This window comes from Amaranthus tricolor, chromosome 1, assembly GCF_026212465.1.
Source record: "Amaranthus tricolor cultivar Red isolate AtriRed21 chromosome 1, ASM2621246v1, whole genome shotgun sequence".
NCBI lineage: Eukaryota > Viridiplantae > Streptophyta > Magnoliopsida > Caryophyllales > Amaranthaceae > Amaranthus > Amaranthus tricolor.
The window spans coordinates 5,081,249-5,106,895 of NC_080047.1; the positions used below are offsets into that span (position 1 = coordinate 5,081,249).

At 31.3% G+C, this 25,647-nt stretch overlaps 3 protein-coding genes and 1 non-coding gene across 4 annotated transcripts; 1 reads left to right on the forward strand and 3 right to left on the reverse strand.

Moving 5' to 3' along the window:
- The first annotated feature begins 7,847 nt into the window (after positions 1 to 7,847).
- LOC130814636 (pleiotropic drug resistance protein 1) lies at positions 7,848 to 17,813 on the forward strand. The gene is made up of 21 exons (XM_057680767.1): positions 7,848 to 8,373; positions 8,821 to 9,030; positions 9,200 to 9,284; positions 9,848 to 10,007; positions 10,095 to 10,171; positions 10,928 to 10,981; positions 11,087 to 11,177; positions 11,577 to 11,878; positions 11,959 to 12,237; positions 12,493 to 12,809; positions 12,911 to 13,071; positions 13,181 to 13,438; positions 13,543 to 13,751; positions 13,931 to 14,263; positions 14,349 to 14,639; positions 14,742 to 14,825; positions 15,375 to 15,508; positions 15,602 to 15,829; positions 15,921 to 16,092; positions 16,302 to 16,556; positions 17,287 to 17,813. Exons 1-21 carry the CDS (start codon positions 8,048 to 8,050, stop codon positions 17,554 to 17,556), a joined length of 4,296 nt encoding a protein of 1,431 aa, XP_057536750.1. The 5' UTR covers positions 7,848 to 8,047; the 3' UTR covers positions 17,557 to 17,813.
- A 591-nt stretch (positions 17,814 to 18,404) lies between these two features.
- On the reverse strand, positions 18,405 to 18,476 carry TRNAD-GUC (transfer RNA aspartic acid (anticodon GUC)). Its single transcript has one exon. It is a non-coding gene; the product is annotated as a tRNA-Asp (tRNA).
- Positions 18,477 to 19,407: 931 nt separating this feature from the next.
- LOC130826039 (zinc transporter 7-like) lies at positions 19,408 to 23,651 on the reverse strand. Its single transcript, XM_057691518.1, has 3 exons — positions 21,302 to 23,651; positions 20,388 to 20,537; positions 19,408 to 19,806 (listed from the first exon to the last, which is right to left on the reverse strand). Exons 1-3 carry the CDS (start codon positions 21,833 to 21,835, stop codon positions 19,501 to 19,503), a joined length of 990 nt encoding a protein of 329 aa, XP_057547501.1. The 5' UTR covers positions 21,836 to 23,651; the 3' UTR covers positions 19,408 to 19,500.
- Positions 23,652 to 23,786: 135 nt separating this feature from the next.
- On the reverse strand, positions 23,787 to 25,116 carry LOC130826047 (protein CDI). The gene is made up of 2 exons (XM_057691531.1): positions 24,952 to 25,116; positions 23,787 to 24,842 (listed from the first exon to the last, which is right to left on the reverse strand). The coding sequence occupies exon 2, from the start codon at positions 24,816 to 24,818 to the stop codon at positions 24,048 to 24,050; it is 771 nt and encodes a 256-aa protein (XP_057547514.1). The 5' UTR covers positions 24,819 to 24,842; positions 24,952 to 25,116; the 3' UTR covers positions 23,787 to 24,047.
- Between the last annotated feature and the right edge of the window lie 531 nt (positions 25,117 to 25,647).

Sequence of the window (25,647 nt, forward strand, 5' to 3'; positions counted from 1 at the left end):
GAGTTAATGTGCACTGAAGTTCATCATGAACTCATGGTCATTAAGGCAATTGTAGGAAGCGGTTTTACGTCAACAATCAAGTGCGGAGCTAACGAAAGATTATGGGTTTTGGGTTCATTTAATTCGACGATAGATAGAGTTGGTGCAACTCAATTAAAGAACATGTTTTATTTCTATTAAAGAACAAATTACATAAATTCGTTTTGTTGGACTATGATTTTATTGTAAATATAAATAATTGCAGTTCATTAATTATCTTTTATAGTATTACTTTGGCTTTGTCTTAGTATTATTGCGATTCTACAAATTATTTGTCGGAATAAAAATATTTTAGTCGTTATTTTTAAAAACGAAACTTTGTAAATTTTGTTCATTCATTGATGCCCCAGGGACACGCATGGTAGACAATAGAGCTTGAGCATAAACCACTCTACATGCTTTAGAATTACCTGTTGCTACTCAACTAGATTTAGCGTTGAACATTTATAACAATTGGATTTGTATGGGGATACCTTTACTTTTTAGAAGATTTGTATAGGTGTACCTCTTATTCTATATTTATTGGAATTTTTAGATTCTAAACCATAAGTAAATTGTTTGAGCAATTGATAAGAATAAATTTTCATACTTTTTTTTTAAATAGTTCGTATTGTTTATTTCGCTATTATTTTTTTCATAAAAATAATTTTAGCACTTTTTTAATTTTTATATACACATTTTAACTCTGTTTTAATATCATCTAAACATTGAAATATTTTAATTATTTTTTAATCTTTGTGTGACCGTGAAAATTTATTTAGAACGATGGTATAATAATACTAATACACGTGTACAATAATTATAACGGAAGAAGGTTCACATGAATGTTCTAGAAGAAGAAGAGAGCAACAAAAGATATGCATACACGTAATACATGACATCACAATTATAACCACATCCTAAGCTTGCGAGCTCGTCGGCTCCTTCCACCAACACATGCTTCATGCTGCCAACACTCAATACCAACTCACTTTTTGTATTTAAAAAAAATGCTAATAGTAAAGAAATACTCTCTCCTATTCAGCTTATGTGTCCCATTGTTTTTATAGTCAAGTCACCTTAATTGTCCAATTTCTATTTTTGGTATGGGTTTATGACTTTTATGCTTTTAGTAGCTTTATCCTATTTTCAATTATATCCTCCATTACCCATACTAATTTTCCTCCCTTACATTAAAAAATTCATAATATCACTCTATTTTCTATCCTTAGGGTCGCACTTTTGACTCTCCTTAAAATCCGTAAAAGTTATATGGGACTCCTAAGGTGAATAGGAGGGAGTAACTAATTGGAATGAATATTATTTCACCTCAAAATTAAATTTCTTTAAACTTTGCTACAGTTAAGAAATCAAAATGAAATTTTTTTATGTATTATGTAGCAAATTTAAATATTGTATTATGAAAATTAATCCAAATAAAAAATTGTTATATATCCTATAATGTAGTAAAATCAAAAAGATAAAAAAAATAAATTTTGAAGATCGGTATTAAGTCATGATTTCATGATTTCACATGTAATGAATGACTATTTGGATATAGAGGATAAAATTAGGTAGAGTCGTTTTAAATAGTGTACTTTTCAAATAGATTTTCGTGTGATTACATTTAATTTAATAAAATAGGGACAGTTGTTTGCAATGCGAACTCCTTTTGTTGTTCCTTGCTTTGAAGTTTTTGACCTCTTCAAGTTAAATAAAAAGGTCATTTTCTACAATATATGTCGTACTTGTACAATGTGTACATGCATAAATGTGGTTAATACTCCTTCTATTGCTTAATAAAGTTATTATAAGGAATATTTATGAAAATTAATCGAAATAAAATTTTTTAGATAATGAATATATTATTTTACTAAATATAATAAATTTGATGGAAGAAAGATAAAGGCCATAAACAATAAAAAAAATATTAAAAAATGGTTAGTGGAAAATTTAAAATGTTGATTTACATCACTTTTTTTTTTTTTGAAAATTGATTTACATCACTTCTACATGTCTCAATAATTAGAAATAGAAGCCTAATAGTGCAACTAATATGATTCCAGTGCAAATGTACAAATTAATTTATTAAATGCGTGATTTTAACAAAATATTTATACAAATATAGTACTATTTAGTTTTAAAATATGAAGAAAGGTTTGTGCAATAATACATAAAAAACATGCTTTCTTTTACTAATATATAAACTAAAATAATATTTACATATATTTTGTTAGATTCATACATTTGAAAAACTAATCCGTAAATTTACACCTGAGTCAAGTTAGTTTCTGTCTAAACGAAAGTTTTAATGTCTTCATGGATTTTTAACTATTAATTTCCACACTATTTGCCGTAATATTTTTAGTATATAGTATAGGTAGATATCTCGAGGTGCAAAGATTTGCACAGTATGCAAACTTTGTACGCTAGAACATCGTGTTAAATAATTTGTTTCGTTTAATCTATCTAACATGTCCATGTACATTTCCTCTACAAAGACACTTTTTGAAAGTAAAATGTTATTTAAATCAATCCAAGTTTAAAAAAATCTAATCCAAAATTATATTAAATTAGTCCAATATTAATATAATTTCACCCTATTTTGTTATATGTAAAGAGTGAAAAATAATTGAATTCAAAATTACACAACTAAAAGAAAATGAGGACTTCCATTTCTAGCCCTATATTCTATATATTGTAGACTATTTCATATTCAAAATTCTTACATTTATCTTATTGAATTTGATCATTTTATTTTTGGTCACAATAAACATTCATTTTTTGATCCTTACATTTATCTTATTTTCACAATATTTTTTTTTTGAACAAGTGGAGGGTGAAAGTGTTGACTAACGTGAGTGGACGGTAATAGTGTAGTGTTGTGTTGTGCATTTGTGGTTATGCGCGTACTCTAGTAGGTCGGAGTACTCCTTTTCGGAATTTTTATTTTTTAAAAGGAAAAAAGTTGTAATTTTGCAATCTAGAAGGTCCAGCATTGAAAGTCAATTGACGCAGCGGATGTTGTTGGCTAATTAAGATTTTGTAGTTGCTTTACAAAACAAATCACTCTACTGTTGGCCTGTTGCCAAATCACCTCTTCTTTCTATATACTTCTTCCGATTCAAAATACTTCCACTTTTTATATGGTCTAATATACTAATTCAATTATTAACATCTTTAATTATGTATATAATAAACAATTATATATTAATAATCTTTTGATTGAGACGAATCAAACAAGATCATGCTCGACTATGATTTAACATATAGATTAAAAACTAATCACAAATTAAAGGTGATGAATGAATGGTATATGTACGTTTCTCTCTCTTTGAAGACCTTTTTCGAGCCGAGGGACTCTTTGACCGCACTCTCCTCTATGGGTATGAGCTATCGTATTTCTTCCCTCCCCAGACCCTGACCATAGTTTTCTATGAGCGTGATACACTGAGTATGATGATGATGAATAATAAATTTAATGGAGAAAAAAGTGGAGACCAAAATTATTAAAAAAATGTTTAAATAAAGTTAACTAATGAGAAACATGTAAGAACCATAAGCAATATAAAAATGTTATAATGGAGTAGGTGAAAAATATGTAGAGATCATAAGCATTAAAAAAATATTTCCTCCGATTTTTTTTATTTGCACCCAAAAATCTTTTTTATGCAATCCAATACGTTTGTCGTATTATTTTTATCTAGATTACAGTTATACCCAACTAAAATTATAAAAATTTGATATTATGAAAATATACGACGAGACAAATAAAACAATATTCCACATGATTATATTTTTTCTCGTATAATAGTTGCAATATGTAAAATATCATAGAATTATGAACAATATTGTAGAGATCATAGCATTAATGCTAAATTGGATTCGATGCTAGTAATAAAAATCAAAGGAAGTATTAAAATAAAAATGAACAAATTTAATTCTGTCAAAAATTTGTGATATAAATAGAAAGATTCTATAGAAGAACAAAAAATAGAACATACTAAAATGATAAATGAGAACAACTTTAAATACCAAAAATAACACAATAAAGCGTTGTATTCTAATTGAATTTCATATATTTTTTCTAACTTTCTATATATATATATATATATATATATATATATATATATATATATATATATATATATATATATATATATATATATATATATATATAATATAATATATATATATATATATATATATATATATATATGTATATATATATATATATATGTATATATATATATATATGTATATATATATATATATATATATATATATATATATATATATATATATATATATATATATATATATATATATATATATATATATATATATATATATATATATATATATATATATATATATATATGATGTCATCTCTACAACTCAACCTCAAAAATCATTAAAAACTTAGTATAATAAAGTATTTGGTAATACAGATATAATTGCATATTATTTTAATCTCAACATATCAATTAAGATAACTCTATTAGTATGATGATTATCTTGGGAATATAATTATTTTATCTTATAATAATTTATAATATTACATGTAATCTTTGTTTATAGCATTTATATTAATCTATGTAATATTTTAAATATTTCTTTTCTAATATAAATACAATGTAATGTTAAGATTAATATATATTAACAATTATTTTAAACACTTCTCTAAATTCTCATAAACTGTGTACATTTGGTCCATATAATAATTAAACTCTACATTATTTAAGGCTTACTTTTTATTGTTAATGTAACAAAATTGCTCAAGTACGTTTAACTTTTAGCAAAATCTTCTTGTGATATTGATAGGAAAAACGATTCTTCACTCAATCTAAAATCCTGATTTCGTTTAATTTTACTATTGCGAATTTTACTATTCAGTTCAAACTTGCATTTTTTTAATTATTCTGTTCAATATATCACGTTCTAATATTAGCAACTTAAAATGACAAAATTTCAGGAAATTATTGTATAAAGACAAATTTTGGTGCAACTTGTCTTAATAATTTAATTATTATAATAATTTTATTGTCAAAATAATGTATTTTTCTTCCTATTTATCCATCACAGTACCATTACATTATTTGCTAGGAATGGCTGCTAGGAAAAGAATATTCAATGTAGATAGGCAAATTGACAATGATAATATTTGATTAATTAATCATTAAATTCTCCATTAGAGATGTCCATTTTTGTTGTTGAACATGTTTGGAATATAATATTGTGATATATAAATTAAATCATATTCAAATTTTAGATCTTTTCTATGAACGTTTCATTGCAAAATGCTCTTTTTTTTTTGTGTCAGATGGGGCTTAGGATTATCTAAAATTGAAATTACAAATGTCATTGTTCGATTACATAGCATTTTAAGTACTAGTAGTTTTTAGTAATGTACGTATTAGATCATTAGCTGTTTTTAGATTACTACTATTTGTAAAGTTCTAAAATATTAAAATAAGGAGTATACTCTAACAGCTATAATGACTGCTAATTTTATCAAATAATATTAAATTTACATCACCAATTAGATATCTAAATATCTACCGGTTGCAATTGTACACTTACACCCACTTAAATCAGAAACAACTACGCACTTAACTACATTGTGCCGAACAAGCTCCAATATGATGAATCAAAATGTTAAATAATTTCTTTATTCCATATATACTACTTACTATACTTTCCTTTTTAAGTCGTTCACAATACTTGCCACATAACTATATATATGTCACAAAGTAATTTCTATTACTTCGTCTGGATTTTAATAGTTGCTACAGGAACTGTAGCAACTACTCTTCATCAACTGATCTTATTTGACATATACTCCCTCTAATTTATTGATTTAGGGACATTTTCTTACTGGATCAATTCATTGATTATGTCCCATTTCTATTTTTGTCATTTTTTTTACCCTTTTACCCTTACTATAATAACACAACAACACATAAAAACACATAACCCAAATTCTTATGAAAGACGATCTCTTTGAGAGACCATTTCTAATTGGGTTGGCCCAAAAAGGAAAATATAGAGTAACCTTCTCGGTAGGCATTAAGAGTATTATAAGTACTTAAGTACTTATTCAGTGGTCATTAAGTATATTGTAAGTAGGCATTAAAGATATTGTAAGTAGGCATTTAAAGATATGGTAAATAGGCTAATAGGTTAAATTTCTCGATAGACATTAAAAATATTGTAAGTAGACATTTTAAGTACTTTTTCGGAGAGCATTAAGTATATTGTAAGTAGGCATTAAGATAATGTAAGTAGGCATTTAGAATACAGTAAGTGGATAGTAAGATTTAATGGGTTGAGCCTCATATACGTCTCTCAAAGAGACGGTCTCTCAACGGTCTCTCAGGCGACCAGCTGAACACATAAATATCAATGCTCTTTATGAAAAAAGGGAGTTTTCCACCCACTTTTAAGTGGTCCTCCACCCTTCCTAATTTTTGGTGCAAAAGGGAAATGTCCCTAAATCAATGAATCGAAGGGAGTATTTTTCTATGTATAATGTACAACATAATCATGTAGGATCTTGTTTAATTCCTTTTAATGCATATTCTCATTAGCTTTTTAGAATTTTTCGTTATATAAATTTAGAAATATTAAAAATTAAAATCCATTGGATAGCGTAAAAAACAGAATTATGGCTAATGTTAAAACCCAGAGGAAGTATATTCTTTTTTCTTACCCCCATAAACTCTTACACTTTGGTCATTATTTAAGGCTAATAACAGTGTTGCTTCTGAGCACAAGTCAAGTAGTCGACCGTTTAGGACCCAGAAATAATATTAAATAGTGCTATTCAAGCGCAGTTTTAAGTAACATTTTTAAGTGATTTGTTTGTAAACTTTTTATATTTGAAACAATTTTAGAATATAATGTTACAATACATTTTGCTTTGAATTATTTTTCTTAAATAGAAAAAGATTTTATTTTTTGATATAATGAACGAGCCCATCTTAAAAGACATCACAAAAATAAATAGGGTCTCTAAAATCTTTGCTCCACCCATAAATAATAATAAAAATATTTTACTGCTAACCAATTATTTTCTTAATACTTGTATCAAACCAACATCGTACTAGACTATAAGTATTATATTACAACAAATTATTATTATTATTATTATAAAACTGTATTCCATTTCATAGAGAAAGACTTCACAAAAAGTTGGTGGGGAGTCAAGCAATAAACTGAGCACCCACAACCTTTTAAATACAAAAAACTAGTCTGTGAAAAATATATACTCTGGACTTGGTGCTGCTTGAGTTACTAAAAGAGAATGATGCAATCCTTGATAACAGCGTGATTGTGGCGGAACTTCACACTAACCTCACTAGAACAATGAACAACATGATCCCTCTATTTGTCCATCTTAAGGGTATTACAGCTCGGACATAGACTAACTTCGGTAAACAAGGGAATAGTAAACCTATAGTATAGAACATACCAAAACTGACCATGATTAGGTAAAAAATTCTTATTCCTTCCCCAATTGTTCATCTTGGGGGTATTATTATTATTATTATATTTATTATTATTATTATTGAACAACATAATATTCCTTTCTCAATTTTTTAAAGTAGGAAATGAGAAGTCAAAAAATTCACCATTAGATTAGGCAAAAGAAGGTCCCATGGAAAGTGAGAATACAATTTATTGAATCTATCAAACTTTTTCAACTCCTTTGAATGTTGTAAGGCCGCCCTTTTACCTCCCAACAACTTTAATTTTATTATGAAACTTCCTTTCATAAACCTTTCTTCTTTATTTTTCACTTTCTATATATAAACATCACCACTTTCGTCATTCCCATTAATTCATTCATTCATTTCATATATTTCTTTTCTTAAACACTTTTCCTTTAACCTTAAAGTTAACATACACTTTATTAACACTTTAATTTGTTAAATAAAATTATACTCCTTGTATTTGGGATTTCTTTCTATATATAGATTTGGTTAAGAAGTAAGTTTAAAGTGTACTAGAAATTGTCGATACAAGTATGGATGGGACTGATTTATCAAAGTTTGGGGGGAGTTTAAGAAGAAATAATTCAACAATATGGAGGAGTCAATCAACAAGTGTATTTTCAAGATCAACAAGAGAAGAAGATGATGAAGAAGCATTAAAATGGGCTGCTCTTGAAAAGCTTCCTACTTATGATCGTTTAAGGAAAGGTATTTTGACAGCTTCTCATGGTGTTCCTAATCACATTGATATTCATAATCTTGGGTTTAATGATAAGAAGAATTTGGTTCAAAGATTGATCAATGTTACTGAGGAAGATAATGAGAATTTCTTGCTTAAACTCAAAAATAGAATTGAAAGGTATGTTTTTTTTTTCGAGAGCTTCAACTATCAACTTATAGAATATATAACATATTTACGATTTTAACAGTTAATAGAGACTTGGGGTTGCTCATGCCCCATCATAAATGTAACTTTTGTCTTAATTATCATAGTCAATTTTCATAATCCTTGGTTAAAATTATGGGTCTGCCTATATCTTATCATTGGCCTCTATGTCGAGAAGTTTATTGTTTTGAAAAAAAGGATTATAACTCTATATGATGTTAATGTTGGAATTTTTTATTAAAATTATTATTTTATAATAAATATATAAAGAAACCTTATTAGGGTTTCCTCTTTATAATGCTAAAATATCAATCCATATAATATAAAAATATTTATGTATCTTCTATAATATTTTATTTAGATTTTGGTTAATTGTGGGTTTTAAAGTAATGGGTTAGTTGAATTTGTTGAAATTTACAGAGTTGGGATTGACATTCCTACTATTGAAGTGAGATATGAGAACTTAAATGTTGGAGCTGAAGTATATGTAGGGAGTAGAGCTTTGCCTTCATTTGTTAATTTTATAACAAATATTGTGGAAGGTTTCTTGGGATTTTTGCATGTACTTCCTACCAGAAAGAAACATTTAACTATTCTTCAAGATGTTAGTGGTATAATCAAACCAAACAGGTACGGAAAAATAACTAATTCATATTCTTTTGATTTTTTGAGTTTGCAACATTCATCAATATAGTTTGTAATTTTTTTAATTGAATTTATAAATTTAAAATGACGGAAAAAAGTATAAAATCAATTTTATTATAATTCATGGCTAACAAGTTTTGTGTAATACTTGCAGGATGACCTTGCTTTTAGGTCCTCCAAGTTCAGGGAAAACAACCTTACTTCTAGCTTTGTCGGGAAAGCTTGACAAAGATCTTCAGGTATACTTATTTTACGAAACAATTTAGTCCAGAAAGTTAAAAATTTATAATTTTTTAATTTTTAGATACTATTTATTATCTAAAACTTATTAGTGTAATGCGTTAAATTAAAAGATGAAATGATTAGATAATTAGATTTATGTCATTTTTGAAAAGGTTGTTAAACAATCTTTTCGTTTTTTGACCCATGCTTACATATGCAATAAAGTACTAAAATACAACTACTTGTCAAAGAATTAAACCTATTTTTATTTTAGATCATTTAATTGCATTTATCTCATTTTTATTTTTGATCATAATCTATATATTTTTTTTATTTTTAAATTTTTGTGTATTCATTTAATTTTTTTTATCTGATTTTTACATATTTTTTCACTTCTTTAAAAAATATACCTCTTGCAGTCTTATACGTTAAATTTTATTGATTAGAGGGAAAAAAACCGCTAAACTATCAACTATTAATTGACAAATAAAATATAATTATTAATCGACAAATAAAATATAATAATTAGTAATAAGTAATTTACCCCAAAAATTAATGATATTGAACACATAAAAAACAGGTATCTGGAAAAGTAACATACAACGGGCATGAAATGAATGAGTTTGTACCGCAAAGAACAGCAGCATATATAAGTCAACATGATGTTCATATTGGTGAAATGACTGTTCGAGAAACTCTTGCTTATGCTGCCAGATTTCAGGGTGTTGGTTATCGTTATGGTTCGTTATTTCTCTTCCATTTCTATTAGATCTTTCTAGAAGATTCTACTGATGTCTGATCATTTCACATTGTGTATAATTTCGCAGAGATGTTGGCTGAGTTATCTAGAAGGGAGAAAGAAGCTAATATTAAGCCTGATCGTGATATTGATCTTTTCATGAAGGTATTTACAAAACCCTAGAAACAGGGCACAAAACAGAGGACTCTGTTTTTAAACTGAAAAACAGAGGATATTACTTGTGATCGAATCGAATAAAATTAGAGAGACGTTGATTAACATATAAGTTTAATGAATTACTACTCTTATCATCGATTAGTTTAAAATGAAATTTCATCGGATTTGTCTGTAGTTAACTCTTTTCTTGTGTGGGTGTTGTGGTGTATAAATGCATAAACAAATTTTATAGATTGAATTATTTTTAAGTGACTTATTAAACATTTAACTAGATTTGGGTCAACCCAACAAATAAAAAATTTCAAAATTATTGGGTTATTTTGAATTTACAAGTCGACTTTTTAGGAAAATTTTGAAATTGAATTTGGGTGGAGTCATTTTTAAAAGGGTTATTAAACGTTGAATTAAATTCGGGTCGAACTAATAAATTAAAGGTTTTAAATTATTGGGTCATTTTGAAATTATAAGTCAACTTCTAAAAGGTATTTGAAATTGAATTTAGATGGAGTCATTTTTGTGTTAGTTATTAAACATTTAATTAGATTCGGTCAACTCAACAAATAATTTTTTTTTTAAATTATTGGATTATTTTGGAATTACAGGTCAACTTTCCAAAAGTATAATACAATTTAGTCGGGTTTCGAATCAATGTCTGGGTCAGATAAAAAATTAACAAGACTATTTTTATTATTTTGTTTAAATTTGGAGGTGAGCTAATTTTGAAAATTGTTGGAAATTCTTTAGGCTTCCTCAGTTGAAGGACAAGAAGAAAGTGTGGTAACAGATTACATCCTAAAGGTAAATTCATCAATTTAAAACTAATAAATCTAATTCAAAAAAATTATAAAAATATAAAAGTATTTTTGTTTTAGTGTTCTTATGAAAATATGTAAAATGTTATAGATTTTAGGATTAGAGGTTTGTGCTGATACTATGGTTGGAGATGAAATGATCAGAGGTATTTCAGGAGGACAAAGAAAGCGTGTCACAACTGGTAAACACATAATCTTACTCTATATACAATAATATTACTATTACTAATGTCAGATACTCGTACGTGTTAAAATATCGAATATGTCTAAATATTCAATTTTACGCCTAAAATGTGTCTAAGTACCAAACCAATGTCCGACCATCAAGGATCGGACACGGGTATGTGAGGCAATATGAAGAGTCCTAGTAACATAGGTCCCGTCCAAAGCAGGGATCGGGGAGATGAGAAAAAAGGCAGACCAATACCCTCATCATGAGGAGGTCACTGTCGAAGGGAAACTTAACTCGAGTATCTTCTGACATATGAGGTCGCTAGAAGGCAGAAAACAGAAAACATACAAACACAACGCCATCTTTCATCTTATACAAAAAATGATTTTGTTTCCTGCTCAAAATACAGGTGAAATGTTAGTGGGTCCAGCAAAAGCTCTATTCATGGATGAAATATCAACTGGTTTAGATAGTTCTACAACATACCAAATTGTGAATGCAATCAGACAATCAGTTCATATTCTTGATGGAACTGCAGTCATTTCTCTGCTACAACCAGCACCTGAAACATACAACCTTTTTGATGATATCATCCTTCTTTCTGATGGACTTATTGTGTACCAAGGTCCTCGAGAACATGTGCTCGACTTCTTCGAATCCACAGGGTTCAAGTGTCCTGAAAGGAAAGGTGTTGCGGATTTCTTGCAAGAGGTAATAGAGCTAAAGATTGTTAATTATTTAGTTTTGGGTTATAATGATCTATAGTAAAATGACTCGTTCAATCATAACAGGTGACCTCGAAGAAAGATCAGCAACAATATTGGGTACGAAGGGAGCCATATCGGTTTATCCCATCAAAGGAATTTGCAGAAGCATTCCAATCATTTCATGTAGGAAGGAAGCTAGCTCAAGAACTTGGTGCACCATTTGACAAGAGTAAAAGTCACCCAGCTGCTCTAACAACCAACAAATATGGTGTTAGTAAAAAGGAATTTTTCAAAGCTTGTATGGACCGAGAATGGTTGTTAATGAAGAGGAATTCCTTTGTTTACATCTTTAAACTCTTTCAGGTTTGTTTTTGTTACATGTTATACACTGTTAAGTTTAGCTGGACTCACTGTCAATGTCAGCATATAATTAGGAAAACACGAGGTGCATACTTCATAAGCCAAGAAGATATCATCCCAAAACCATATGGCAATGGGAAGGACTCCAATGACTTATAAAGTGTGCACGCTTATCTTAATTCATTGATGTGGGACCATCTCAACTTATTCAGGAGGAAATTTACAATGTATTTATGTTCTTGTTTTGGTGTGATTCAGCTTACTATAATGGCCTTCATAGCAATGACTGTGTTCTTCCGAACCAAGATGCACAGAAGAAATACAACAGACGGTAACATCTTTAATGGTGCACTCTTTTTCTCTGTGGTGATGATTATGTTCAATGGTATGGCCGAGATGTCAATGACAATTGCTAAACTTCCGGTATTCTACAAGCATCGTGACCTTCTTTTCTTCCCGGCTTGGGCATATGCACTTCCTAGTTGGTTCCTTAAAATCCCAATTGCCTTCTTTGAGTGTGCTGTTTGGGTTTTTATAACATACTATGTCATTGGATTTGACCCTTATGTTGGAAGGTATAAACCCTTATAAATAAGCTTTATATGTTCATTTTCCTTGCCCTTTAAACATAAAACATAAAACGTAAAATAATGAATATGAATTGGTGTTTTTTCAGGTTGTTTAAGTTCTACCTCATCTTGATACTTGTAAATCAGATGGCTTCTTCTCTATTTAGAGCCATTGGAGCACTCGGAAGAAATATGATTGTTGCAAACACATTTGGAGCATTTGCATTGCTTACACTTTTCGCCTTGGGTGGCTTTGTTCTTGCAAGAAGTACGACTCTAATATCTTGTTTGAACTACGATTAACTAAGCTGTAAACTTTGATATCTAAACGCGTAATCTTCATAGAAAACTTGCTAACTTTTTTCAATATGATGCAGATAATGTGAAGGGATGGTGGATTTGGGGATACTGGTGTTCACCCTTGATGTATGCTCAAAATGCTGTTCTTGTTAATGAGTTCCTTGGACATAGTTGGAGTCAGAAAACTGCAAATAATGTATCACTTGGAGTAGAAATCATTAGAAACAGTGGCTTTTTCCCATACGCATATTGGTATTGGATTGGAGCTGGTGCATTAGTCGGTTTTACTCTCCTTTTCAACGTAATGTACACTGCTGGTCTTGCTCATCTCAATCGTACGTGTCTCTTAACACTTCATTCTCGCATACCGAATTTGTCAAATCATAATCCTTTTTGTTTGATTTAAGATAGTATGCTAAAATTTTGATTGAAAATATAGCATTTGGAAAAGCTCAAGCGATTCCGGATGAAGAAGATGAGAACAAGAACACAAATGGTAGTGGAGGTGCCTTAGAGTTGGCACAACAAAGAGCTTCTCAAAGTGAGGTTGTTGAAGCAACACAACGAGCGAAAAGAGGAATGGTTCTTCCTTTCGAGCAACATTCCATCACCTTTGATAATATTCGGTATTCCGTTGATATGCCCCAGGTAAATAAACCTTTGATGATATTCTCGAGCTGAGGGTCTTACTGGTTGCAGCCTCCTTATCTTTTGTTATAAGGGTATGGTTTCTCGTCATCCAACCTTCGACAGACCTGATCATAGCTTCTATAAGCAATATATTCCATCGACTAGAAAAGGACTTCAACAAAATAAAACGTATGCAGGAAATGAAAGATCAAGGTGTAACCGAAGATAAATTGGAACTTCTAAAAGGTGTAAGTGGAGCTTTTAGGCCGGGTGTTCTAACTGCTCTAATGGGAGTCAGTGGTGCTGGAAAAACTACCCTTATGGATGTTCTTGCTGGAAGGAAAACCGGAGGATATATCGATGGAGAGATTAAGATTTCAGGATACCCGAAAAAACAAGAAACTTTTGCTAGAATTTCAGGATATTGTGAGCAAAATGACATCCATTCTCCTCATGTTACTGTCCATGAATCTCTGCTGTACTCGGCCTGGCTTCGTTTGTCTCCTGATGTCGATGTTAAAACACGAGAGGTTCTTATTCATACAACATTCTTTCATCAATTTAGGATACGTGATTTTCGTTTCCAATGAACTTAATGTTTATTCGTGTTTTCAGATGTTTGTCGAAGAAGTGATGGAGCTAGTAGAGCTAACTACATTGAGAGGGGCGCTTGTCGGGCTTCCAGGTGTGAGCGGTCTCTCAACGGAACAGAGAAAAAGACTTACAATCGCGGTTGAGCTTGTAGCAAACCCGTCGATTATCTTCATGGATGAGCCAACCTCAGGGCTCGATGCAAGAGCCGCAGCTATTGTAATGAGGACGGTCAGAAACACAGTCGATACAGGAAGGACTGTCGTGTGCACCATTCATCAACCTAGTATTGACATTTTCGAGGCTTTCGATGAGGTAAAGAAAGCTTTAAGAGTGAAAATATGGCAATGATAATCTTTTGTAGAAATCATTATGATAAATTCTTATGGTTTGTTTTGATTGGTGGATTTAATGCAGCTATTCTTGATGAAAAGAGGAGGTCAAGAAATATATGTTGGACCTTTGGGACATCATTCATGTGAATTAATCAAGTACTTTGAGGTAAACTAGAACTATATACAAACATTACTTTAGCCTTCACAACTTATAGAATCGGCTTTGAATTACAGAATTACAACAATGTCAAAACCTTAATCTTAACATATGATCAAAAGTCCTCTCTAACTCACACTCCATTCCATTATCCAATGACATCAAATGGCTCCCACCAATGTAGGGTTTTGGGGTTGAATGTATGCAACCTTACCCTTGTTAGTAAAATGAAATTGTAAAAGAATCAACTCAAAAACTTAAGCTCATGGACCATGTTTGAACCTCCATGATGTTATATACTATCACGCCTCTTACACGAGAGACCTTTGGCATGGAAGTGTGGATGCAACATATGCCCTCTTTATACATGGTGGTAAATATTCCACTTGAAATGAGGGATGGATGAAATTCAAAGTCGTGATCATTTTGTCACTTTGGCTCTGATACCAAATTAAGGAATCAACTCAATCAAATGTTTAAGTAGATAGTTGTACTCACAACATATATATAGTCTATTCGAAATTCTTGTATTTAAAAGTACACATGCGGGTTTTCCAGGGTATACAAGGAGTACACAAAATCACAGATGGTTATAACCCAGCAACGTGGATGTTGGAAGTCTCAACACCAGCACAAGAAACTGCACTTGGAGTAGATTTTACAGAATATTACAAGAACTCAGATTTATACAGGTAATATATCAATGAAAGTCATGCATTAAGCTATACTCAACCAATTAATAATCACCAATATAATCTAACTATAATGGTAAATTTTATTTACAGGAGAAACAAGGCATTGATCCAAGAACTAGGTGCACCTAAACCTGGTTCACAAGACCTTTATTTCCCTACTCAATTTTCCCAATCATTCTTTTCACAAACTTTGGCTTGTTTGTGGAAACAAAGATTATCGTATTGGCGTAATACTCCTTACACTGCTGTTCGATTAGTCTTCACCATTTGCATTGCTCTCATGTTCGGAACCATCTTCTGGCAACTCGGAGGCAAAACGTACGTTATACTTCACCAAAAATTTCCTTAGAAAAGTGTACTTAAATAATACTTATGATCATATTTATGATGTGTTTATGTTATTCTGCAGTGGAAAAACCAAAAATTTATTCAATGCAATGGGTTCAATGTACGCTGCTGTCATGTTTCTCGGTGTGCAAAATGCTTCTTCAGTTCAACCAGTTGTTGCAATTGAAAGAACAGTCTTTTACAGAGAAAAGGCTGCAGGAATGTACTCAGCATTACCTTATGCTTTTGCTCAGGTAACTATATTTAGTCTCATTCAGTATCGAATAATGATATGTTATATATAACATATCCCGGGGCTTCTGGCTTGTGGGTGTATCCACACGAGTGGGCCCATGGGGTAATCATGTGACAAGCTGTCACGGCTTGATTAGGTTAAGTTTTGCTAGAATTGGTTCCTATCACAAATAAGAAGTTGGACTAACTTGGGATTTACTGATTGCAGGCATTGGTTGAGATTCCATACATTTTTATCCAAGCATCTGCATATGGTCTTATAGTGTATGCCCTGATAGGATTCGAATGGACAGCTGCGAAATTTTTCTGGTACTTGTTCTACATGTTCTTCACACTCCTTTACTTCACCTTCTACGGCATGATGTCCGTTGCTGTCACACCAAACCACCACGTTGCTGCCATCGTCGCTGCTGCTTTCTACGGAATTTGGAACCTCTTCTCTGGATTCATTATCCCCAAACCTGTAAGTTACTCTTTGAAATCGTAACTAATAATCTATCATATACAAATTAGTCCTATTCATCGCACTTCAGACCACCCATCAAAACCGGACTTGAAACGTTTTGTGCAACTAACCCTTAATATAGATCAGCAATGTTACATCAATCACTGACCATTAAGGCCTTACTATCATTTATATATTACTCATAGCCAGGGGCAAATCCAGGATATTATTATAGAATAGACAAACAATAATTTGTACATGCGTACTGAACCGGCTTGACTGTCATTGTTCTATGTTATATATTAATAATTATTATTATTCAATTCGATATTAATTGTCATTGAACCAACTCAACTAAAAGCTTAAACTGATGGTTGAGGCCCAGGATATCTTATATATTCTAACATGTCCCCTCACACAAGAGCCCTTTAGACTAGAAGTGTGAATGCAGCAAAGACCCTTACCATACCTGGCGCTAAATATTCCACGTATAATGGGGTTGGTTGAGATTCGAACCCATGACCTCTTGTCATGCTGGCTCTAATACCATTTCAAGAAATCAACTCAATCAAAACCTAAAGCTGAAGGTGGAGGCCCGAGAATAACATTAATAGTATTTAGTCAAATGATGGGGCCACCTAGGCAAGCTCAGGCTTAAATTCTCCCCTGTTCATAACAATTAACATGATCAATTCTCTTCTATCACTGGTTTCTAACGTATACTTCATACTTTATTTGTTAAAAACAGAAAATTCCTCAATGGTGGAGATGGTACTACTACATATGTCCAGTAGCATGGACACTTTATGGATTAGTAGCATCACAATTTGGAGACTTGCAAGATATAGTCACAGACAGCATCTACGAGCCTAAAACAGTTCAGACATTTGTAGAAAATTACTTTGATTTCAAGCATGACTTCTTAGGAGGTGTTGCTGGAATCATCGTCGCCTTCGCCGTTTGCTTTGCTGCCATCTTTGCTTTCGCCGTAAAGTCCTTCAATTTCCAACACCGATGAGGTCACGTTTTCGGACTGCTAAACCAATTAACTATAGCTTTTTTGGTTTTGTTGTACAAGTATACATACATATGTTTTTGTTCTTGTATTGATCTTAAGCAGTTTTTATGTAAAATAGTAACATAGGTTTATTCTTTTTTTGTTTAATTGAATAAATTTTTTGTGTATATGTATATATAACATGTACTATACAACATGTATTCTATCAATATACAGCTAAGTGAAATAAAATTTTTAGTTTAAAGTTTCTCATTGAACTTTTGTGCAAACGGTAATATTATGATTTTAATGTACATTAGTGTTATTATCGTCTTAATTACATAAATTTTAGTAAAGATCACTGCAAGTGTAATATTTTCTTTTATACATAGTACTTGCGCATAGTGAGACCGTGAATGGCCCATCTTATACTTTAGTATGTATCCCTAATCTTTGTTTTTGGATAAGTGTTTATCCGGATTTTGACCCTTAAAAGTATTTTTTGAGCTCTGATCCAAACCTAGACCCTTAGGGTCAAGGGTTCCAAAAAAAGACCTTTACCTTAAAAAAGGGTAAGATCCAATTGGATCCGGGTAGGATCTTCAACCTCCTGCCACAAATGTTCTTTTGATGAATTTTCTTTGTCTTATTATAAAAAACCAGTTATGAATTTTCAGTCTCATTATAAAAAACCAGCTATTTTTGACAGAAAACTATGACGTAATTGGAAGAAATGGTGCACTTTGAAGTTGGAATCATTAACGCGCGTTTAACAAGAACATTCTCAATTTCTTTGCTTTTGGCACTGTGTTGGCCTTGAGAAATGCTCAGATTATATACAAGAAAAAGGTTAGCAAAAATAATATCTACGCCGTTGCCGGGGATCGAACCCGGGTCACCCGCGTGACAGGCGGGAATACTTACCACTATACTACAACGACTTTGTTGAACTAATGATTCACTTGTAAAAACATATTGCTACTTTAATGACACTAATTAGCAAGTTAACATTACAGTTGGATAGTCCCGAATCCCGATTATTACTGTCATCATTATCAATTTATCATTATTTTCAATGCATCTCATCCAAATATATTTGTGTGCAATATAATGATTTTGTTTTATCATTTATATTGAGAATTATATAGAGGTAAAATATTATAAAAATTTAATATTATGTGATATTTTTTTCGTATAATAGTCGTAATGCATAAATAGTGTACTTTTGAGTGCAAGTAAAGAATAACAAAGGAAGTATATAGCAAATATCATGTAATTTTTCAATCGAAGTAAATAATTATTGAATTTAATTTGAGAACGAGAAAAATATTTAATAAGATCTAAATTTTGTTAGATTATAGAAATGTATTACTTATTATTTATGTTCCTTTCGTTTCTATATTTTTCAACTATGATAATCACGTATCACATATCACACATTAATAAAAAAAATGAATTTATAGAGTAAGTGGGTTTTTAATATTATGTAGAAAAAAGTATAAAGTGATGATGATGGTATGAAAATAGGTCTAAAAAATTAACTATCAAAAGATCACTCACTAAAAACTTAAAATTAAAGAGCTCAGAGACTGTCTCTTAGTTAATTACAGGATCTTATAATAAGGAGTTATATATACTAATAGGTTATCTAAATAGGTTATCTATGAGTAGATTATCACAATACCGATTCTTAAATGAGACGGTTTCAAAGTGAAATCATCTCTATTGGCTCAGCTATGTACGTTTAGTATGTTAAAGTGATTAATGAAAGAAATGATGAGCTAATGATATGGGTTCGTCTCTTAGTGAAACGGTCTAATACAAGATGAGCTGAATTCACAAAAAAAATTCAAAAAATAACTATGATTTTTTTTTTTTTTACATAATTTTTGAAAAAGATAAAAGAAAAAGAAAAGAGATGAGGCTGCTGTAAATACATTATCAGAGTAAGATAGTACACCAAAACTAAGCCCATTTAGCCAAGAAAGACATAATCGCAGTGCCCATAAAAGCAAGCACACAACAGCAAAATTGAAGCTTAAGGTTATTTTGAAGTTTAGGTCCCTTGAAATCTGAAGCCAATAAGTCAACCAAAGCCATATAAATGAGTAATCCTGCAGACACTGCATTTAGAACTCCAACCACTATCAATGCTGTTGGACTATTCTCGTTGTATACTTTCTGTAATACAATCCCCAACACTATCCCAATTGGTGTTGTCACTGAGAAGAAAAACACCATTATTGCTTTTACCTTCATCCCATATTCAGCCTGTCAATTTCATCCACATTTCAATTCAATTAATTGTTAGAGTTTATAATATATTCTGGGGTCACAACCAACAGCTTAAGCTTTTTGTTAAGTTGTTTCTTGAAATGATATCAGACCTATCGTGACAAGAAGTCACAGGTTCGAATCTCAACCACCCTTCATTTAAAGTGGAATATTCAGTGCTTATGCGCATCTCCACTTCTAGTCCAATGGGCTCCTATGTGAGGGGGCGTGTTAGAGTATAGAACATATTCTGAGGCCTCAATCATCGGCTTAAGTTTTTTGTTGAGTTGATTCCTTGACATTAATGTCAAGGTATATAATGCAAATATATAAGTATATGCTTGGTGGGTATTCCTCCTAATACCATATGGTTTTAGAAAAGAGTGAACTCCATAAATGTGTACAATGTATGCAAGTCAACATTCATTATCTGTGAATTTGTAGGCCCGAAACCATGCGGGTGCCTTGTATGTGTTCATACTCGAGATAATTATGTGACGAATTGTCATGAATTTAACAATGAGAATGGAAGTAAAGTCAGAGTGAGATATAAATTAATTAAGGGTGAAAAGTAGAACCTGTAAGATGCAACCACCAAGGCCCATTCCTTCAAAGAGTTGATGGAAGCAAATGGCTGTAATCAGTGGCTTAATTGTGCATGGATTATCTGATGAGCCCATTGATAGGCCTATTACTACTGAGTGTACCACTATTCCTAATTCCAAAACCTGCACCATAATATAGTATTTAGTTAATCAGTGACGGATTCAGGTTTTAGATTAGGTGCGTTAAATAAGTTACTGTTAAAGTCAACAATAAGCCGATATTGCATATCTACAAATTTTGCCATTACACCGTGTAATTTATCAATTTATGTCCATTTCATATCAGTTTTGTTATCGTGAGTGTAATGGGGTTGCCCATAGGTTAGCTCGTTGGGCTATCTCCGGTATTAGTGATGTTGTTTTGGGAGATATTGTCCCGGTCTGGCTCAAGGACGCTTCGTATTTTGATTTGGTTTCTTCTTTGTCTTAGCCTACCTTTTCTATCAAAAAAAAATATCAAAACTCAAATAGTTATTATTGGACTAAGAAATTTAGATGGGTTACAAATTTCTTTTTTTAGAAAAGAAGTTATTTATATTTCCCCACAAACCATTAAGCTACTTTGCAAACCAATAGAGAAAAAATCGTATCATATTATACAATCATATTCATTCAAATTAATTGATAAATGTCACTATATATAATAATATGCTACTTGCAATTTTTAATATTTTTTCTGGTTATCTAATTGTTAAGTCATAACTGAGTTCTATGCAATAGCGTTATTTTATTATTATTTTTTTGTTATCATATATAGCAAAAATATCTAAACTTTTAAGAGTCAAAAAAGTTAAGTGGGTCGAATGATACTAGGGGCATATATTTGCCCCTCCGCCCCTATTTAGTATTACCTCTATTCTATAATACCTACACAGTTATATTATTACCTGAGCTACGACACGATCCTTTAACAATCTTGAGCTCTCATCATCGCCATTATGATCACCATTATTTATTTGATAATAAGCAGTAAAAAAAGAATCCATCATCATAGTAGCATAAGCAGAAATCATAACAATAAAAGGAGTAAAAGGGAAATTCCGCCAAGGATTATGAGGCAAACACGGTGAAGTTAAATCATTCCATGAATCAGGCATTACATGCATAAATCCTGTGGCTAATATAACCCCAGATGCAAATGCTCTTATTAAAAGGAAAATGTTTTTATCAGGACTAAAACCAGGGTATACCCTACAAATTAAGGGCAGTGATACCCCAACCATGCTAAATATTAATATTGTTCCTATGGCTATGTAATTTAGTTTTTGAGCTTTAGCCCTATTATGGCATGGACCTATCATTAATGATGTACATTCTGATGCTTCTTCTTCCGATTTCGCCCTCACCGATCTGAAAAGGTTGGAGATGAACAAGATTGTGATTATGAGAATGATTAGAAAATGTTTATTGAGTTTAATCATTGTTAATTATTAATGGCGTAATTATTTTGTTTTTTTTTTGGATTAAAGGGTAGATCGTAAAATGCCAAGAAAACAATATAAACAGGGATTTAAGCAGGGAGGTGTTTACGGAGTAAGAGGCGGGAGTCTGTGGAAGTGTGGCAGTCTGTGTAAAAGTGTGTTTGATTAAGACTTTGATTGGTAATTAAGGTAATTAATTAGTGAGGAGGTAATTTTGCTTGTGTTAGCCTGGAGGGATTCTTAGGAAATTTTGTGCTATGGAGCAGTTTGGATCAATATAATTTATAATGACAGATTATAAAATTGGTTTAAATAGATCTGGAATATTACTTAATTTAAATAAGATATATTTTATAAATAAGATATACAAGTAGATTATTAATAAGAATTATGATGCTATTTTTTGAAATGTGTCTTCTCATTTTCCTATCTTATCAACGACAATCTATTCTACTATTTGTTTATAGTCTTAGTCATCAAAATAGTATTTGCGTACAAAGTCAGGTCAATTAAGGATATAAAATAGATAAAATTATATGAATTTCACACCACATCTGTTTAAGTTGGACTTGGTATCGGTATTAATTTGATGGGTAGCAAGTGGATGAGTATGCAAAGTCTTACCCACTGGATAATGCATGAGTAGGTTGTGGGTACGAGGTCTTACCCACTGGATAATGCATGAGTAGGTTGTGGGTACGAGGTCTTACCCACTGGATAATGCATGAGTAGGTTGTGGGTACGAGGTCTTACCCACTGGATAATGCATGAGTAGGTCCACCTTATATGCACCCACCCTGCACCATACCCACTCAACTCGTGTCATGTCTCTTGCATATGTCACATGTATAATGTACTACTTTATATCAATTATGCAAAACTTCAATTTAACACTATTGACAAAAATTATAAACATTAATTTTATCTTATTACATTGCAACGTTTACATAAAAATAGACATATTAAATTCATATTGAATCACGATTGTATAGAGCACATATAACGCAAATATGGAGTGAATGTGTGGCAGATTTAAGGTATATACACCCATGATGTGTATATCCATATGGCCATAGCCCATAGTCGGTGAGGATGAATTTAAATGCATTTTCAAAGGACAAACATGATTATAAAAATTTTATCCGTCATCATTAATAAATAGGTGGTAGAAATGAAAATTTTTTAGGTGGGTACAGATTTAAAAGAGCATAACGCACCCACCCATACAATTATACAAAGTAGAGTTTTACCTCTACTCTGTGAAGCTACTGCATCATTATCATTTAGCCTCTTCTAACCCCAAACAATATGGAATAATCAGACTCAGACTAGAAGGATGTAGTCATACCTTCAGCTTACTTTATTATTGTAATCGAAGATAACCCACCCCTCTCCAGAGAAAATTATACATCCTCAACTCATTCATCTTCTAACGAACAAGTCGAACCTGAACAAAACGAATCTTACAGTATCGTATGTCAGCCAAGGCCTTAGATTGGATTACGTATCTAATGGTGAATTTCTTAATAGAATATACAACATATTATAGGGCCTATAACAAAAACTTTGTGATAGAGTAGTAACATATTAACGGTCTCACCTTGTAGCCCCACAATATGTTATATACTCTATTATCTCTCGGCTTCTGTTTTTCTACCCCTCCACGATGCCTCTTCCCGACAGCTATCAGATACTCATCACCCAACTAAGTATATAGCAAATTCAAATGGACAGAAAGCATGCATAAGACGAGCAATTAGCATGATGGAAAGAGGTAACTTTAATAACATGCTATAAAGAGCATCAATTGGATCACATAAGACTAAAAAAGGGTCAAAAAAGCAGCACCAACAGCTTGACAAAACTCACTTCCAAGGCATTCAATGAAAGATCATCATCAACCAGCATAAACCAACATTAAAGTCATTATAAACATACAAAATACATAATCTTTATTGCTAAACTCATATCTGAATTCATTGCAGTATTACATTCCCACTTTCACAACAAGAATTATGAAGAAAATACACCAATACATACTCTAAAGTATTCTACATTACTACCAAGAATAAGCATATGCTCTAAGCAGTGAAAAAATACAATCAACAAATTGTGGAAAAAACAATACAACTAATTTCTCTCGATTTGCTACATTGAGGAATCCAATACAAGAGCTGATTGGTATAAATGTAGCAAATTGAATGGGACGGATTCAAATCGTCACACCATTTTGTTCAACCTTCTTACTCTTCTCATATTCCTCCAACTCTTTGATCCACAAATCAGCAAACTCACAATCCTTCCACGCCTCGAACCAAGGCCCGCCAAGAGTGTAATGGATGGCCTTGGGTTCGGTCTCTGGTTTACCCTCGACAGCCCGGTTATGACCCACAAGAAAATTCCACACAAAAGGGACTTCCCCAATCTCATTATCCTCTAACCATTGAAATCTATGAAGAAATGCTCCAGTTTGTGTGTTGACAATCTCAGGTGTTAAAATCTTATTCTTTGAATGCCCACAATTATACAACACCATTGAAGACCAATTCTTTCTAGGGTAAACAGTTTGAACAGCACCATCCATTTTAGTGGTTTCTTTAGGGGCATAATCATGTTGAACACACATAATTGCAAATTTATCATCAATTAAATCAACTAATTCCTTAATATCAGATAAGTAAAGGAAATCACAATCAACAAACATAGCCCAACCTTCAAAATTAGCCAAATGCGGGGTTAAAAATCTGGAGAAAGAAAACTCAGTACTTTCTAATTTCCCTCTTTCTCTCCAATAAAGCCCTTTTTGCCTTAATTCAGATTGTTTAATAGGGTGAATTTCAACAGGAATTGAAGAACGTTTAAGAATTGAATACTTGCAAACTTCATATGCAATGTCTTCTTTTGGATCATACCCGATGAAGATCATGAACGGAATTGGGGATTCACCATTGCTTGATTTTGAATCCATGGCAACTGATCCCATTTGTGGATTTCTGCAAAGGTTGATCTGAAAAGAAAAATGCCCAGAAAGAAATTAGCGATCTTGAGGGGGAATTCTTAATTGGGTAATCGAGAAATCGAGAAAATAGGGATTGATTGGAAGAGAAGATATTTACCAAGAAAAGAGCACCGACAGATCTTTGTGGAAAGAGGAGATGAAGAGAGGAGAAATAAATGTGAAAGGTATAAATAGAGTGAAGGAGAATAAGTGCGAGTGTGAGGCTGTGAGCTGTTAAAAGGGTGAAAATCCAATTTGGAATAATGTAAGAAAAAAGTGATAGTTATATTTGGTCTCAAATATTGTTTCCGTTTGAAATGTTATATATGAAAAAGGAGAAATTTAATTAATATTTTTGAGATATATTTAAAAGATAAAACATATCTATATTATATCTTGTTAGATTTATGTTAATGTATATTTTTTATTGGTTATTTTTTTAAAACTTTTATCATGTCGTATTAAGACATATTAAAACTCAAAAATTACTTTTAAAATTGTGCAAAAAATAAACAAAAACAAAAAAAAACGAAAGGAGTATTTATTTCAGCTGAGATTAGTTTGATTTTTGGGATTAAAAAATTGTTAAGATTGAAAAGTTAATGGTGACTAGAATTGTTCATTATAGTCATTAGATCGATTTTAAACAAATATTCATATTTCGAGTTAGTTTAAAGTCACGTTTTGCATCCATATTTTTATATATTTTTGAATTTATTTTGAAATTAGGTAAATCAAGTTTAATTATAAGATCAGGTAAATATTAAATTAGATCTGTTTTGAATACTTGTAAATTGACCTAACAAAATTTGGG

Coding starts and splice junctions, on each gene's coding strand:
- LOC130826039 (XM_057691518.1), bottom strand. CDS start 21,835: ATGATTAAACTCAATAAACATTTTCTAATCATTCTCATAATCACAATC. Junction 20,538..21,301: donor AGGATCGTGTCGTAGCTCAG/GTAATAATATAA, acceptor ATTATGGTGCAG/GTTTTGGAATTAGGAATAGT. Junction 19,807..20,387: donor TTGGTGGTTGCATCTTACAG/GTTCTACTTTTC, acceptor TGAAATTGACAG/GCTGAATATGGGATGAAGGT.
- LOC130826047 (XM_057691531.1), bottom strand. CDS start 24,818: ATGGGATCAGTTGCCATGGATTCAAAATCAAGCAATGGTGAATCCCCA.
- LOC130814636 (XM_057680767.1), top strand. CDS start 8,048: ATGGATGGGACTGATTTATCAAAGTTTGGGGGGAGTTTAAGAAGAAAT. Junction 10,008..10,094: donor GGGTGTTGGTTATCGTTATG/GTTCGTTATTTC, acceptor ATAATTTCGCAG/AGATGTTGGCTGAGTTATCT. Junction 13,752..13,930: donor ATTCCGTTGATATGCCCCAG/GTAAATAAACCT, acceptor AAACGTATGCAG/GAAATGAAAGATCAAGGTGT.